Source organism: Phoxinus phoxinus, assembly GCF_949152265.1.
Source record: "Phoxinus phoxinus genome assembly, chromosome: 1".
Classification (NCBI taxonomy): domain Eukaryota; kingdom Metazoa; phylum Chordata; class Actinopteri; order Cypriniformes; family Leuciscidae; genus Phoxinus; species Phoxinus phoxinus.
In genome coordinates, this window is record NC_136876.1 from 38,346,482 (window position 1) to 38,362,611 (window position 16,130).

Consider the following 16,130-nt stretch of genomic DNA (forward strand, 5'->3'; position numbering starts at 1 on the left):
CATATTTCTACTACTACATATTCTTGCTCATTCCCTTTGTCTGCGTGTTCCAGATTAAGGACCTTCTGCACCTACTTCAGGGCCTCATCTGTGTGTTCCAGATTTTAGGACCCTTTGGTGTTCCAGGAGATCAGCATCCCACAGATCTTCATTTTCAAGGCTGTTAAAACAGATTCCAGCTTCTTTCCCCACTGCATTGTTACCCAGCACAACCAGTGGAAGACGTCACCGCCATCACTCAACCACGTGGAACGTAAATATATCACTTTACCATATTATCATGTATATTATCAGTATATGATTTTCTAATTTACATTATAACTGATGCAAGTTAATAACTAATTTTTAACTTATTAGTTTGTTGCATAATAAGGTTCTTCACCTTATTAGTTTCAGAGAAACAAGAAGTTCATCTTTCCATTAGATAACACAACCCTTCCATAGCCACACTTAACTTAATCACTTCTATTTTATGCATCTTATGCCGTTCATTCCTTTATCATTCATGGTATTCATTTAGTAGTTGTGTTAGTTATTCTTATTTATCTTTTGTTAATAACATTTATTTTATTACACTTGTGCTGATAATAGAAAAAAATGGCCCAAAAATCACAAGCATTCTTGGATGGACGAAAGTAAAATCACTACAGCTATTGTAAAATACAATTTATTAATGTGATCAAAGCTGATATTGCAGCATCATTATTTTAGTCTTCAGTGTCACATGATCCTTCAGAAATCATTCTAATAGATTCAAGATGTTTATTTGTCATATGCACAGATTTTACACCATGCAATGAAATTCTTAAAGGGATACTCCACTCTTTTTGGAAATATGCTCATTTTACAACTCCCCCAGAATTAAACAGTTGAGTTTTACCGTTTTCAAATCCATTCAGCCGAACTCCGGGTCTGACGGTACCACTTTTAGCATAGCTTAGCATAGATCATTGATTCTGATGAGTCCAGTAGCATTTCTTTCAAAATGACCGAGTTTCAATATTTTTCCTATTTAAAACTTGACTCTTCTCTAGTTAAACCGTGTACTAAGATTGACGGAAAATGAAAAGTTGCAATTTTCCAAGCCTATATGGCTAGGAACTACTCTCATTCAGGCGTAAGAATCAAGGAACTGTGCGGCCGTACCATGGGTGCAGCAGGCGTAATGATATGACGAAGCACTTGCCGTCAACAAACCAACGTGACAACCTGCTTGCACAGGGAGCGTGCCTTGTAGCATGGATACATTTGTGAGAGATGATTTCGATAACATTTACTTTGGTGCTAATCCCGAAACGTATTTATTTGGAAACCTAATTTGCCGCCTAAAAACTACACAAACGTAGTCCCGGTCATGTTGGAAGTTACCGAGCTGGGGACTATTTTCAGGTGCTTCGTCATGTCATTACGCCTGCTGCACCTATGGTACGGCCGCACAGTTCCTTGATTCTTACGCCAGAATGAGAGTAGTTCCTAGCAATATAGGCTTGGAAAATCGCAACTTTTCATTTTCCGTCGATCTTAGTACACGGTTTAACTACAGAAGAGTCAAGTTTTAAATAGGAAAAATATTGAAACTCGGTGGTCATTTTGAAAGAAATGCAACTGGACTCATCAGAATCAATGCTCAATGCTAAGCTATGCTACAGTGTAGTGCAAACAGTGATTAGAATGCGAGTATGGAGTTGTCAAAAGACTGAGTCAATCAACAGCCTGATGGCCTGTGGATAAAAACTGTTTTTAAGTCTGGATGTTCTGGCTTTCATGCTCCTATAGCGTCTGCCAGAAGGTAACAATGTGAACAGTGTACGCTGAGGGTGTGTAGTGTCTTTGATGATGTTTTGTGCCCTCTTAGTTACCCGGGTTTTGTAAATGTCCTGAAGTGATGGAAAAGCTGTTCCACAGATGTATTGTGCAGTTTTAATCACACGCTGGAGAGCTTTCCTTTCCTGTACTGTGCAGTTTCCAAACCACACTGTGATGGAATTAGTCAGGATGCTCTCCACTGTACATCTATAGAAATTGCTAAGGAGTTTGGTGGACAGACCAAATTTCCTCAGCTTTCTTAAGAAGTACAGCCGTTGTTGAGACTTACTGACAATGTGCTGGGTGTTGTGAGACCAGGAGAGGTCCTCACTGATGTGGGTGCCGAGGAATTTAAAGGTTTTTACCCTCTCTACCTGTGCTTCACCGATGTAAAGTGCGCCGTGCTGATCTCTCCTCCTCCTCGGATCGATAATCATCTCCTTAGTTTTCTCTGCATTTAAGGAGAGATTATTTGTGTGGCACCAGGACACCAGCTGAGCCACCTCCTCCCTATAGTCTGTCTCAGCCCCACCAGTGATCAGGCCGATGACTGTTGTGTCATCCGCAAACTTGATGATGGTGGTGTTGCGCTGAGTGGGGGCACAGTCATAAGTGAAGAGGGTGTACAGCAGAGGGCTCAGCACACAGCCCTGGGGTGTCCCTGTGCTCACCATCCTTGTACCTGATATCTGGGTACCAACTCTGACTGTCTGGGGTCTGTCTGTAAGGAAGTCCAGGACCCAGCTGCAGAGGGAAGGTGCCAGTCCAAGGATGAGGAGCTTCTCAGCCAGCTTGGTTGGGAGGACCGTGTTGAATGCTGAGCTGTAATCGATAAACAGCATTCGAACAAATGTATCCTGGTTCTCCAGATGTGTGAGGGCTGTGTGGATGGCAGTGTTTACTGCATCATCAATGGATCGGGTCCGACGATACGCAAACTGTAAGGGGTCCAGTGTGTCTGGAATGGTCTTTTTAATGTGGGTCATGACTATCCTCTCAAAACACTTCATCACAATTGAAGTGAGTGCGATGGCACGGTAGTCATTTAAACATGTTACGGTGTTTTTCTTGGGGAGGGGGACAATGGTAGTGGTCTTGAAACAGGTGGGTACAAAAGATAGTGAGAGGGATAGATTGTAAATGTCCGTTAGTACCTCAGCCAGCTCCGCTGTGACAGACCTTCCGTGCACGGCCTGGGATGTTATCAGGGCCTGCTGCCTTCCAGGGATTCGTTCTCTTCAGTGTCCTGCGCACCTGAGCTGATGTCACCGTGAATGGAGAGCTCTGTGCTGCCTCTGTTGGAATAGTCTCTCTGCTGGTGTTGAGGGTGTCGAAGCGAGCGTAGAACTTATTCAGCTCATCTGGTAGTGTGCTTTGGTTAGTTGTGACCTCCCTGCTCCTCTACTGATAATCGGAGATGTGTTGCAGGCCCTGCCACATGCTCCGGGGATCCGCGGTGGTATAGTATCCCTCCAGCTTCACTCTGTACTGTCTCTTGGCTTCTCTGATGGATCTGCGTACATGTATGCAGATTTTCTGCTCAAGAAACATTTCTGATTATTATCAATGTTGAAAACTACTCGGTTACTATCATAACCTCAGTTCCCTGAGATAGGGAACGAGTATTGCGTAGCTATACGCAGTGGGGAAACTCCCTTTACTGAAGCTTATTTGTAAAACACATTTGCAGCTGCACAGCTGGCACATTGAGCATCCCACCTGCTCATAGGCTGTGCTGCCGCAACTGCACATCCAAGGCGTGGGCGCCTAAACGACGTGTGATCAATGAGCTAGCCCCACGTCATAAATGTCAGAGCCCCCTGACGGGGCGTGGCCTTAGCCTATAATAGTCCCGCAAATTCGCCATTATAGCAGGTTTAAAGGACAAGTTCGGTATTTTACACTTAAAGCCCTGTTTACAGATCGTATCTGATGAAATAGAACGGTTAAGATTAACATTTGGACACATGCTCCTGTCCCGAGAATTTTAGGTTTATTTTTTGGTTAAATTTTATTTTATTTTGCTATCTTGAATGGGAAACCCTGACGACCAAGCCCATGATGAAGCCATGCCTCTGGTAGAATGGGCCTTAATACCTATACATGGCCGGATTAAGAGTTCAGAGGCCCCTGGGCACAATGACTTGTAGTATTAGACAAGACCAGACACCGTCAGGCCTTAGTTGATGTACCCCAGTGACTTCCATAATAGTTTTTTTCCTACTATGGTCAATGGGGACCAGCAACCGCCCGGTTAGCCACACTTCTCAAAATATCTTCTTTTGTGTTCAGCACAAGAAATAAATTAATACATGTATGGGACAACATTAGAGTGAGTGAGTAAATAATGATATCATTTTTATTTTTGGGTAACTATCCCTTTAAGGACAAGCGGCTGCATGTTTACTATTAGGGCTACTGTCTCTTTAAGATCTGCCCGCGACGAGTCTAATATACACACAATCAGATTTTTATCTTATTTTTTTCTACTGTTCTTTCACTTTAGACATAACCAACTTTGTTTATGTAAACCTTGTGTGTGTTTGACAGTATTAGCACAATAAGACTCGAAAGATAACTTAGTCCAGGATCCAGGCGCTGTTAGACAGGCTTTTAGTGCATGTGCGCGTTGGGTGTAACGTTATTGCGCTCAGAAAAGCGCTCGTTAGAACAGCATGTTGGCATGTTTAAACGGCAAGGCTTTAAAGCACATGCAAATAATTAATTTGTATAAACTACAGTGTCCCGTTCCTCTGCATTTCATGTGAATATACGTCGCGCTGTACAGTATGTTGAGACGGAGGCGCCAGAACTGCAAACTGATAGAATGCACGATCCTACGATATTTCTTCAAAAGCAGATCGTGGAGACATTTTAATCGTCCACGGTCAAAAATCGTGATATCGCACACCCCTAATCTAGCATAATATTTGACTGTGCCCAGGGCCCCTTAGATGTCCTGGGCCCCTGGGCAAGTGCCCAGTTGCCCTAATGGTTAATCCGGCCCTGATGGGGCAGACCTGACCCACTGAGGTATAAGCCATAGAAATGGCATCCACTATCAATCTAGACAGTCTTTGCTTAGTAACCTGATCCCGCTTGGATCGGCCACCAAAACAGACAAAAAGCTGTTCTGAGTGTCTGAAAGACGCAGAACGCTCCAGATAGATTCTCAGTGCTCTTACAGGGCAGAGAAGATTGACATCCCCATCCTCGGCAGAAGGGGGAAGGGCCAATAAAGTAATAACCTGAGCTCTGAACGGCACTTTGGGTATATAACCATGCCTGGGCTTGAGGGTGACTTTGGAGTCACCTATTCCAAACTCCAAACAGGAGGGGCTCATGGAGAGCGCCTGCAGATCCCCCACTCGCTTGATAGATGCCAATGCCAACAGGAGAGCAGACTTTAGCGAGAGAGGTTTAAGGTCAACCGATTGGAGTGGTTCAAAGGGCGGACCCTTTAGAACCCACAGGACCGTGGATAGATCCCAGGGAGGCACCGAAGGAGGTCTGGAAGGGTTAATCCTCCTAGCACCTTTCAGAAACCGAACCACCAGTTCATTTCTTCCTAGTGACTGGCCAGCTACCAGTGTGTGATGCGCTGCAATGGCTGCCACATACACTTTGAGCGTGGACAGGGAACGGCCCGCATCCAACAGCTCCTGTAGGAAGGAGAGCACCACAGGTACCTCACATGACTCTGGTTCAAAATTACTTTTCAAGCACCAGCTGGAAAACCCTGACCATTTTAAAGCATATAGGCGCAGAGTAGACGGGGCCCTAGCTTCAGAGATAGTGCTTAAGACCTTCTCAGGAAGGTCCCTGGGTACCCGTTCAGGGGCCATACATGGAGGGCCCATAAGTCGGGGCGGGGATGCCATATTGTCCCCTTCGCCTGAGAGAGGAGGTTTCCCCGCATTGGAACAGGCCACGGGGCTGTGTCTGACAGCTGAACCAGCTCCGGATACCACAGTCTGGATTTCCAGAGAGAGGCCACCAGAAGGACTGGGCATCCGCTCTCCCTGACCCGTTTGATGACTTGTGGAATCATCGAAACTGGGGGAAAAGCACTCGCCTAGGGGAATGTTGCCCCGCGAGAGCATATCCACACCCATATTCTGAATGCCTGATTGTCTGATGTCTGAATATTCTGATATGTGTTGCTCTCAGAGAGCTCAGATTTGTCTGTGCCCATATGAGGAGGTCTCTCGCCATGGCATACAGGCTGCCTGACCTGGTGCCACCCTGGAGGTTTATGTAGGCCACCACCGCCATGTTGTCCATGCGGAGTAAGACGTGGTGACCCTGTAGGTTTACCAGAAAAGTTTTCAGGGCTAAACCAACTGCTTTCATCTCCAGACAGTTGATATGTAAGCTCTGCTCCGTGCTCGACCAGAGGCCGGAGGCAGGCTTGCCCTCGTGCAGGGCCCCCCAACCTAGGTTGGAGAACACCACTTTTCTCCTGGAAACCACTCCCATGGTCACGCCCTCGATGTACCAGTTCTGAGCCCGCCAGGGATATAGTGTTCTTAAACAATCGTGATTCACCATGATGCGCAGGCGTTTCAGCCAGTGCTGCAGCGGGCGCATGTGCAGTAATCCCATACGGAGTACTGCTGATGCTGCTGCCATGAGACTGAGGAGTTTCTGAAATTTCCTGAGGGGTGCGCGCTTGCGCGCTCTGAACGAGGCTGCCAGCGTCCGCACCGAGAGCGTGCGCTCTCGTGTGAGCCGCGCTGTCATCGTCACCGAGTCCAAAACTGTGCCCAGAAAGACAACGCTCTGACTGGGGATCAGTTTGCTCTTGGCAATATTTATTCTGAGACCCAGGCATTGTAAATGGCCGAGAATCAAATCCCTGTGCGCTAGAAGCTCGGTTCTTGACTGTCCTAGCACCAGCCAATCGTCTAGATAAATCAGAACGCGTATTCCCTGATGTCTCATTTTCTCATTTCGTGAATGTACGGGGCGCCAATGACAGACCGAACGGTGTATTGATAAGGGTCTATCTGAATATTAAAATATGCATCTTTCAGATCCTCTGTGACAAACCAATCCCCGAGGCGAACTTGCGCGAGGATATGTTTGATAGTTAACATTTTGAAGGGCCGTCTCATGAGAGCCTTGTTCAAATGTCTTAAATCTAGAATGGGTCTGAGACTGCCGTCTTTTTTCGGAATTAGAAAATAGCGGCTGTAGAAACCCGAGTACTTTAGCGCAGAGAGGATTATCTCTATCGCCCCTTTTGCTAATAAATTCTGCACTTCGGCGCGAAGCACGTGACCCGCACTGCTTCTCACCAAAGTCTCGACTACCGCCTGAAACTTCGGGGGTCTGCGAGCGAATTGAGCGAGTAACCTCTCTTTATAGTGTTTATGACCCAACTCGACACATCGGGGATGGCTTGCCAGGCCAGCACCCGTGTGGCTAGGGTTCGACACACTGATTGGGATGGGTCGCCTAACGTATGGGGACCTAATACCCTTATATTGTGATTTGTGCACATACTGAGTGTTGGACTGACTGTACCAGCTTTCGCCTGGGGGGAAGTCAGTGTTACAACAGGGAGGGGGCCACCTGGTGGAGGGGGACCGTAAACCTGTGAGTTGTGATTGTGAAACATACTCTTTTTGTGCTTTATTTGGGTCACAGTGAAATCGGCGTTTGTTTTCACCTGAACTGCCGCCTGAACTGAACAGGGAGCTGTGGGAAGTTTTGGAGGTCTTTTTGAGGGTGGTCCGGTCCGCGAGACATGAACCCTCTCTCTTTAGCTTTGCCGCTAGGATGACTTCGGCGGCACCGCATCAGACGCGGCGCTGGGACTGGCCCTGGCGTCAGGAAGCGCTTTGCGGAACGCGGCTGGTGGCGGGCGTCAGCCACAGGGCGGGGCTGAGAGACCTGCTTCGCCGGCTTAGCTTGCTGCGTCAAACACGGTGCTGGCTTGGGTCTGCTGGACGCTAAGTTCGAGCGCTTTGGCAGGAAGTGTCGCATGGCCTGGGACGTCTTCTGTGCCTCAGGGTACCTCTCCGACAACCCCTTCACCGCCGGGCCGAAGAGGCTGGAGCTGGATACCGGGGCGTCGAGGAACCTCATTTTGTCAGCCTCCTTAATCTCGGTCAGATTAAGCCGATGTCAGAAAGAGCACGACCAAGCTCGCCATGCTTCTCCCAATAGCCTGTACTGTAGCCTTGGTAGCACGCAAAGCTAAGTCTGTGGCGCTTCGGAGATCGCGGAAGGCCTCAGGGTCCGGGCCAGCCTCATCCATGGATCGGAGGAGTTTGGCCTGGTAGACCTGCAGCACGGACATCGTGTGTAGGGCCGACGCAGCCTGACCAGAGGCAGAATACACGCGTCCAGCGAGGGCTCTAGTGGTTCAGCATGGTTTGTTGGGATGAACAGCTCTAGCTCGCAAACTAGCAGCTGTGTTTGGGCACAGATGAGCGGCCACGGCCTCTTCGAGGGGCGGCAACGACTCATAGACCTTTTCCGCCGCGTCGTCCACGGAGGAGATTGTTGCGGAAACCAATGAACCCATACATGCTGAGTAAGGCACGCGCCACGCCTTGGTCAGCTCCTCGTGTACCTCTGGAAAAAATGGCGCCGGCTTGTGACGAGGGGCCTGTTGACGCCCCGGGAGAAACTAGCCATCCATCCGGCTTCGAGGGGGCTCCTCGGGCAAGGACCACTCGAGCTTGAGGTCCGCGACGGCCTGGGTCAGGATCCGAAGCATTTCAGCGCCGGAGTTAGTCCTGGTCGCGGACACGCTGCTCTCTGCCTGGGAAGCCATGACGGGGTCGAGAGAGCCCGGCCATTCCTCCTCAGACGCAGTGATCGAAAGGCTGTCGTCGTGTTTGCCAGATCCGCCGAAGGAGACGAGGCCCGCCACGCCGATCTCCTGCGAACAGGACCGGTGATTGCTCTGCCGACAGTGAAGCACGTGGGGATGTGGCCGGCGTGCGTTCACTGACGTCCATGCTTTCCGGCTGGCTTTGGCTGCGGTGCTTCTTTTTTCTCGGCTGAAGTAGCGCCGGAAAAGGAAGAGCGGGTGACGCGGCGTCGCGGTCTCGGGAGAGAGCTAGCCGAGTCCGCAGCACGGAGATGGGCATGCCTTTGCAGGCCACACATCCGCCGGCCGAGAGTGCATTCTCTGCGTGGTGAGGTTTCAGGCATGAAATGCAGCTCGTGTGTTCGTCGGCCTCGTGCAGCTTGCCTCCGCATGTGGCACAGGATGAGAGAGGCATTTGGAACAACGCCTCGCACAATGTTAAGACAGTAGATATTAGTAAAAGGATATCGTGTCGTCTCCGGATAGCCACAGGTGAGACGCCGTCAGCTGAAGATACTGCTCGCTCATGCTGAAAGGGCTTATTCGACGCCGAAGTTCAGTAAAATACAGTCAGAGATGTGGAGTTGTCGCTGAAGGAGTTATAGCTGCTATAATGGCGAATTTGCGGGACAATTATAGGCTAAGACCACGTCCTGTCAGGGGGCTCTGACGTGGATGTGGATGTGCAGTTGCGGCAGCACAGCCTATGAGCAGGTCGGATGCTCAATGTACTAGCTGTGCAGCTGCAAATGCGTTTTACAAATAAGCTTCAGTAAATCGAGGAAAGGGAAGGGAGTTTCCCCACTGCGTATAGCTACGCAATACGAAGTGACCGATCGAAGGGCAACTGTTGTTTCTTTTGAGGAAACCGTGCTTCATTTCTTTCAGGATTTTATTATTATTATATGCCTTTACTGTCACTTTTGATACATTTTATGCATCCTTGTTAAAAAGTATTTTCTTTCTTCCAAAAAAAAAAAAGAAAGAAAAAAAGAACTTACTGACACTTAACTTTTAAACTGTAGCGCATGTCTGGAAAAATACCCTGATTCATTATCACTTTTGTAAGATGTCTTAATCTACAGAGATCCTTGCTTTAAAACGTTGCTTGCTTCTCTAAATACATATAAAATATTATTAAAACACAACAAAAAGAAGACAGAACAAACTGCATCGCTGTAGAACTGGTCAGTTTTCATTCGTGACAGTTCACTTGTTTGTTTGTGTCCAAAGAGTTTGACTTCCCTTACAGGTTAAAGCTATTGGGAAGGATTACTGACCCCAAATAAATAGCATAAAACATAATTTCACACAATACAGAGATATAATGAAACCAAAGTCAACACTAGTTTAGCATAATACATTGACGTCTGTTAATTATATTAATGGTATATATTATGCAATGTCTTTTTTATATTAGGGGACCCTTAGCTTGGGAAAGGTTGACAACATTTGATCTAAAAAAATGCATCTCTGTTCTGTTTTAAACAGGAGAGAAAAAAACTCACTATTACCAGCAGAGGTCTACACACTTCCGTCTAACGGAGGTCTGGAACAAGAATATAGATGGACGGAAGATGGATGGATGGACAGATGGATGAATAGAGGAGGATGATTTACCCTGAAGTGTGCAAGTAGACCGTTGGGAATATACACTGGAGACCCGTTTAAACACATTGAACAAAAATTACATTTTGCATTGATGCATTTAGCAAATTGCAGAAAATAAGATAAAAATACCAATCAAACTGTAAAGGAAATCACGCATTTTGACCTAAAACATTGCCTTACATTTTTAACATCTTGACCTCGAAAAATTGCATTGCATTTGGCAAATGCAAATATGTGCATTCCCTGGAATCAAATGCACAACTTAGTGTCTACCTAGTGTTTCTCTACCGAAACAGTGAAGAAAATTAGTGAACTAAACCAAGAATGTCATCTCAGATAGCACTAGCCGTAACGCTCTCCCTTCTTATCCTCCTTACTGTCACTGGGAATATTTTTGTTTGTCTGTCTGTGTACTTTACGAGACCCCTATGTAAAATCACCAACTGCTTCATCGTCTCCCTAGCCGTCACAGACTTTCTACTGGGCACCCTCGTGTTGCCATTTTCCACCCTTTATCAAGTTAAAGGCGATTGGCCACTGGGGGCGCACTTCTGCAACATCTACATTTCGTTGGACGTCATGCTATGCACTGCCTCCATACTCAATCTCTTTGCTATCAGCTTGGATCGTTACTTTGCAGTCACCGAGCCGCTGCGCTACCCAAAGCTTTTGCTTCCGTGGCACGTTGGCGTGATTTTAGCAACAATCTGTCTGGTTTCGGTGTCCGTTTCGTTTGTCCACATCCACATGGGCTGGTATACACAAGACTTGAGAGTGCAAAATATGGGTGAGGGCGACCCTGTACGAGTCTGCCGATTTGAGTTAAATCCAGTGTACGTATTGGTGGATGCCTTTGCAACGTTTTATCTCCCCCTGGTGGCCATGTACTGGAGCTACCACCGAGTTTTTCGCATTGCAAGGATGCAGGTGAAACGGATAACTTCCACTCAACGGGGTTCGTCGTCGTCGCCAGACGCAACGATTCTTTCATTGCGCGAACACAAAGCCACAGTGACACTTCCGGTTAGGCTTGGTGCGTTCGTGGTGTGCTGGTTCCCATATTTCATGTTATTCGCGATAATGGGGATACGCAACGAAGATAATCAGCCACAGACAGCGCAGTCAGTGGTGGTTTGGCTAGGATACGCAAACTCTGCACTAAATCCCGTAATTTATGCCTTGCTCAACAGAGACTTCAGGTCCGCTTACGCCAAGCTGCTCTGTGGAGGACGAGGATGTAAAACACGGAAGAGAATACCGATAACGGCAATGGCGGAGGGGCTAATGAGTATACATGCCTGTCCTGCACAAAGGATGGAGCTTCAGCCTAGAACTTGTGTGCCACTGCAAGAGATTGAAAATGAGAAGAGGGTCAAAAGCAACACAACGACTGGAGCTACAGTTACCATTGTGGCTATTGAAAATATAAGGTATACATATTATAAAAAAATTAACAGATTATTTACTTTACTTTGTATCTGCTTGTTTATTGTCTGTCAGCAGCCCACAGGAAACATAATATTAAGATTGCGAAACTTAAGTACACATGGGAAGTATAGTACAAATGTAATTAATAGTTTTTTTCTACGACAAAAATGCTTTTCTTTTGACGCCCTCTGATGGCCATATATATATATATATATATAAATAAAATATTAATATTATATTATTATTATTATATTTATTTATTTATTCTAATAAATAAATAATTAGATGTATTAGTACCTAAAGTACCATTTAGTACCATTTAGCAAATGTAATCTTTGTTTCTGGTGTATAGTGTCATCTAGATATGTTTTCAATGAATAAGATACAGTAATTACAACAAAAATAAAAAATAAATAGTAGAGAGATGAATACTTAAACGCAGTAACGACAGCCCATGGTGGAGACGAGGGAGGGAGGTGCCAAGGTGTAGACGGGACTGGCAACATCTGGGGGGAAAACGACGGGGGTGGAGCCGATGGATCTTAGGGCGCCGATGGAGAGCCGATGGAGCAGAATGACGTCGCTGGCATCGGAGGACTAGTCGCTGTCGGGGCGACGACCAGAGTCCCTGAGGACTGAGACGATGCCGGTGTGACCGCGGACCAAGGCGAGTCCGAAGGGAAGGAGAAGCCTGCTGCAGCCGTATGGGTGGAGGAACGGAGTGTAGCAAAGGTCCGCAAGTCCGTGGCGGAGGTGGTGTGACGACTGACCAAGGGGGATTAGCTTGGATGAGGGAACACGGTTGAGTCGAAAGTCTGAGGGGGTCTGCTGGAGCCGAAGGTGGGAGGAGTCAGGGCGGAGCTGCCAGGTTGACAGGCCGAGCTAGGCAAGGTAATCACGGACCAGATGCTGAGCCACAGGATCCACTCGCTCAGGCGTTGATGGAGCGTCTGGTAAGCTTGACGTCACAGCAGGGCGATTCCAGAGATGGTGAAGGGCTGCAAACCTCCAGCAGAGGTGGGGCTGGAGGACTGGCTGAGAAGGTCGGTGACGGAGGCATGTCCACACCACTGGACCACTGGAGGGTCAATACTGTCCACTTGTCCTCTGGCTGACACATCGCGGTGGGTGGTGGTGGTGATAGCTTTCCATCTGCGGGGGGCTCACGCAATTTCTCCATGGTCGCAGGTGGTGAAATAGGCTCTGTGTCCGGCAGTGTTCTGGATCGTGTTCTGGACTATACGCTCTCCTGACACCTCACGATGGCCTACCTCCAACTCAGTCCGGTGGTATCTGGGAGGTTCATGGGGTTGTGGAAATTTCCCCCCGATCCAGAACAGGGTCTTCAGGGTCTCGTCGTCCAGGTTGCAGGTGGCGGCCAAACAACAACAAATCTTTAACAAAAGAAAATAAATTATGGTTCTCCTGAGCCAGGACGATCAACTTTACCCTTTTGGGCAGTCTGGCCATCTGTCACAATGTACTTGCAGGCAGGCAGACGAAGACAGATGAACAGATGAAGTTCACAACGAAGTTTAATGTCAAGTAGACTCAAACAGGCATTAGAAAAACACAACTGAACGTGAACGTGACCAGACAAAGTGAACAGCAGGAACTTAAATACACGATGGCGATGAGATGAATGACCAACAGCTGTGATGATAGTTAGTGTGTCCATGGTTACAGATAGGTGGTGGGAAACTCAAACAAAGGAACACAGGAACTGAAGAATTACAAAGTAGGTGGTGGGAAACTCAAACAAAGGAACACAGAAACTGAAGGATTACAAACTAAAAGTCCATGAACAAAACTAAACAGAATGGTGACAATATATACTGTGTGTGTGTGTGTGTGTGTGTGTGTGTGTGTGTGTGTGTGTGTGTGTGTGTTATATAATATATACTAGTTTAACAACGAATAAAGCTAAATTGAAGGTAGTCAACCACATATGACGAATGGCTTTTTTCTGTCATAGTTATGTTCAGACTGTTTTCATGGACTTTTAGTTTGTTGTTTTCAGTCACATGTGTTAATTTGTTCATCCGCCACTCTTTAGTAGTCATAGAGATTAATTTATTTTGCATAGGTGTTAATCATCATTAACCTGATTTGCTTTGTATTTAAGTCTTTTCAGTTCCCAGTAGTCCGGTCACGTCTATGGTAGAGGTTGTGTTTTGTTCGCCTGTCTGTTTGGATTGCACTTGTAAGTGGATAATTAAAGACTTTTAAAACTTGATCATCATCTTCTCAATTCACTGCTTTAGCCAGACGAAGCCTTGATTTTTGGGACTTTTCAGTTGACCTCTATCATCTTGCCATCACCTGCCCTTATGACGACAAGACCCTAAAGTCATTGTTCTGTATCGGGGGAAACTACTACCACGCAGTAGCCTTCCAGACACAGGACTTGATTAGAGGGAGGCCACCATCAAGTGTCTGGAGAGCATCTACCCACAACCTGAAACAAATTTCGGCAGTGTCCCCCGTAGACGGAGAGCGACCACCTGTGGCGATGAGTGAGCTAGATCCCGAGATAAAGAGGACTGCGCCGACCATTGCCCCTGAGCCGGTGCCCCAGAGTCACTCTTATCAGGGGTATGATCCCACGACACCAGCAGCTGAGGGAATACTGATGGAAGTGGACACTGAAGACTGGCTGATTATGCTAGATATGGAGGTACTGCACCCACCCTATCCAACCCTGAACTATCAGTTTGTTCTTTTTGTAGCTGTTGCTAGACAGTACTGAAACTGTATCATTGACCTCTTGGGAATTGGAAGTACCATCATTGATCTTGTCAAGCTTACCTCTGTCCCAGTGATGCCTTGCTGTGATGTGAAGCCTCAGGTTGTGCAACCACCAGCCTCGCCTAAGCGAGAGGATCCTGGGGCTCCAGCTCCGGCCTCTGACCCCTTTGCTCCACCTCGGCCCGTCGACGCCGCCTTGGCTCCTCCCACCTTCAGCTCCACCAGAGACCATCGGCCTTGCGGCTCCACTGGTTTCCCTTGTCCCACCAGTTCCCCCTCGGTCAGTCGTCACTCTTCTTCCTTCCGCCATCCACAGCGCTCCGTCTTTCCACCCCTACGGCTACAGTGGGTTCCTCCTTCCCCTCGGGTATGCCTCGGTACTTAGTCAGACCGACTCCGCCTCAGTCCTCTGGCACTCTGGCTCCACCTTAGAAGCTCGTTGCTGCAGCATCGCCAAAGTCTTCAGTACCAGCAATGTTGCTTCGGCTCTCCGTCTGCGCCCTTGGATCCCTTGGCTTCGCCTCTGTCGATCGTCCCCCAGATGTTGACAGTCCCGGCAATACCTTGGCTCCTCCCTCCGTCGACTCTGCCGTGGGCTGTCGGCACTTCCAGGCTTAGGGTCTGCCACCAGGGTTTCGTCGTCATCAGGATGTCACAATTCCTCAGACGCCATCAATCAGCATACCTTTGTCGCCTCCTCGTCCACCTCCAAAGCCCCCACCATCCCTCCCATCCTCTTGTTACGGTGTGAGGTCGTGCTTCCCAGTGGGGGGTTAAGTTTTGTAAGTTAGTTTCTGTTTTCATGGACTTTTAGTTTATTTTCAGTCAACTGTGTTCCTTTTGTTCAGTTTCCCGTAACTCTTTAGTTGTCATGGAGATTAATTTCATCTGCACAGGTGTTCATCATCATTACCCTCATTTGCTTTGTATTTAAGTTGCAGTCTTTTCAGTTCTCAGTTGTCCGGTCACGTCTACGTCGGTAGAGGTTGTGTTTTGTTCACCTGCCTTTTTGGATTGCCTTGTAAGTGGATTATTAGACTTTTAAACTTAATCGTCTTCTTGTTCCTCCAAGTTTCAAGTTTAATTAATTTATAAAGCACATTTAAAACAGCCACAAGACTGACCAAAGTGCTGTACAAGACAACTAAATACATATCCTAAATATATACACTTTAATACACACAAATATAATATACACATTTAAGAAAAATGTGTGTAAAAAAATAAAAATCAATACGCCAGAAAAAAACAAATACGTTTTTAAAATCTACATTGAGTTGCAGTAGTCTAAACAAGAAGTAATAAAAGCATGAACAGCCATCTCTGGGTGCATCAACCCATCTTAAGTTTTTTTTTTTTGTCCAAATCAATCCCAAAATCAAAGTTGGGAAGAGAATAATTTTAGACAAAAGACAGAGTTGATAGAAACTAGATCCAATTACCGAAGATATTTGTTTGTCAAGTTTTATAGGCCCATCTAAAAGCACACCCAAATTCTGCACATGCGTAGATCTGAATAATAGATCAGATAAGCTCCTCAAATCAATGCTGGTGGTCTTAAAATTATCAGTGGGGCCGAAAACTATCACCTCAGTTTTGTCTTCATTTAAAGACAAAAAGTTTTGAGCAAGCCAAGATTTGACCTCATCTAAGCATAATAAAAGATAAATTAATGCAGACGGATAATTTCTCTTGATAGGAATATATTTGG

At 46.8% G+C, this 16,130-nt stretch overlaps 1 protein-coding gene across 1 annotated transcript; it reads left to right on the forward strand.

Moving 5' to 3' along the window:
- Window positions 1–10,567: 10,567 nt before the first annotated feature.
- LOC307010166 (histamine H2 receptor-like) lies at window positions 10,568–12,033 on the forward strand (the record flags this gene model as incomplete). Its single annotated transcript, XM_079634603.1, has 2 exons — window positions 10,568–11,673; window positions 12,024–12,033. 2 exons carry the CDS (start codon window positions 10,568–10,570, stop codon window positions 12,031–12,033), a joined length of 1,116 nt encoding a protein of 371 aa, XP_079490729.1.
- Window positions 12,034–16,130: the final 4,097 nt, after the last annotated feature.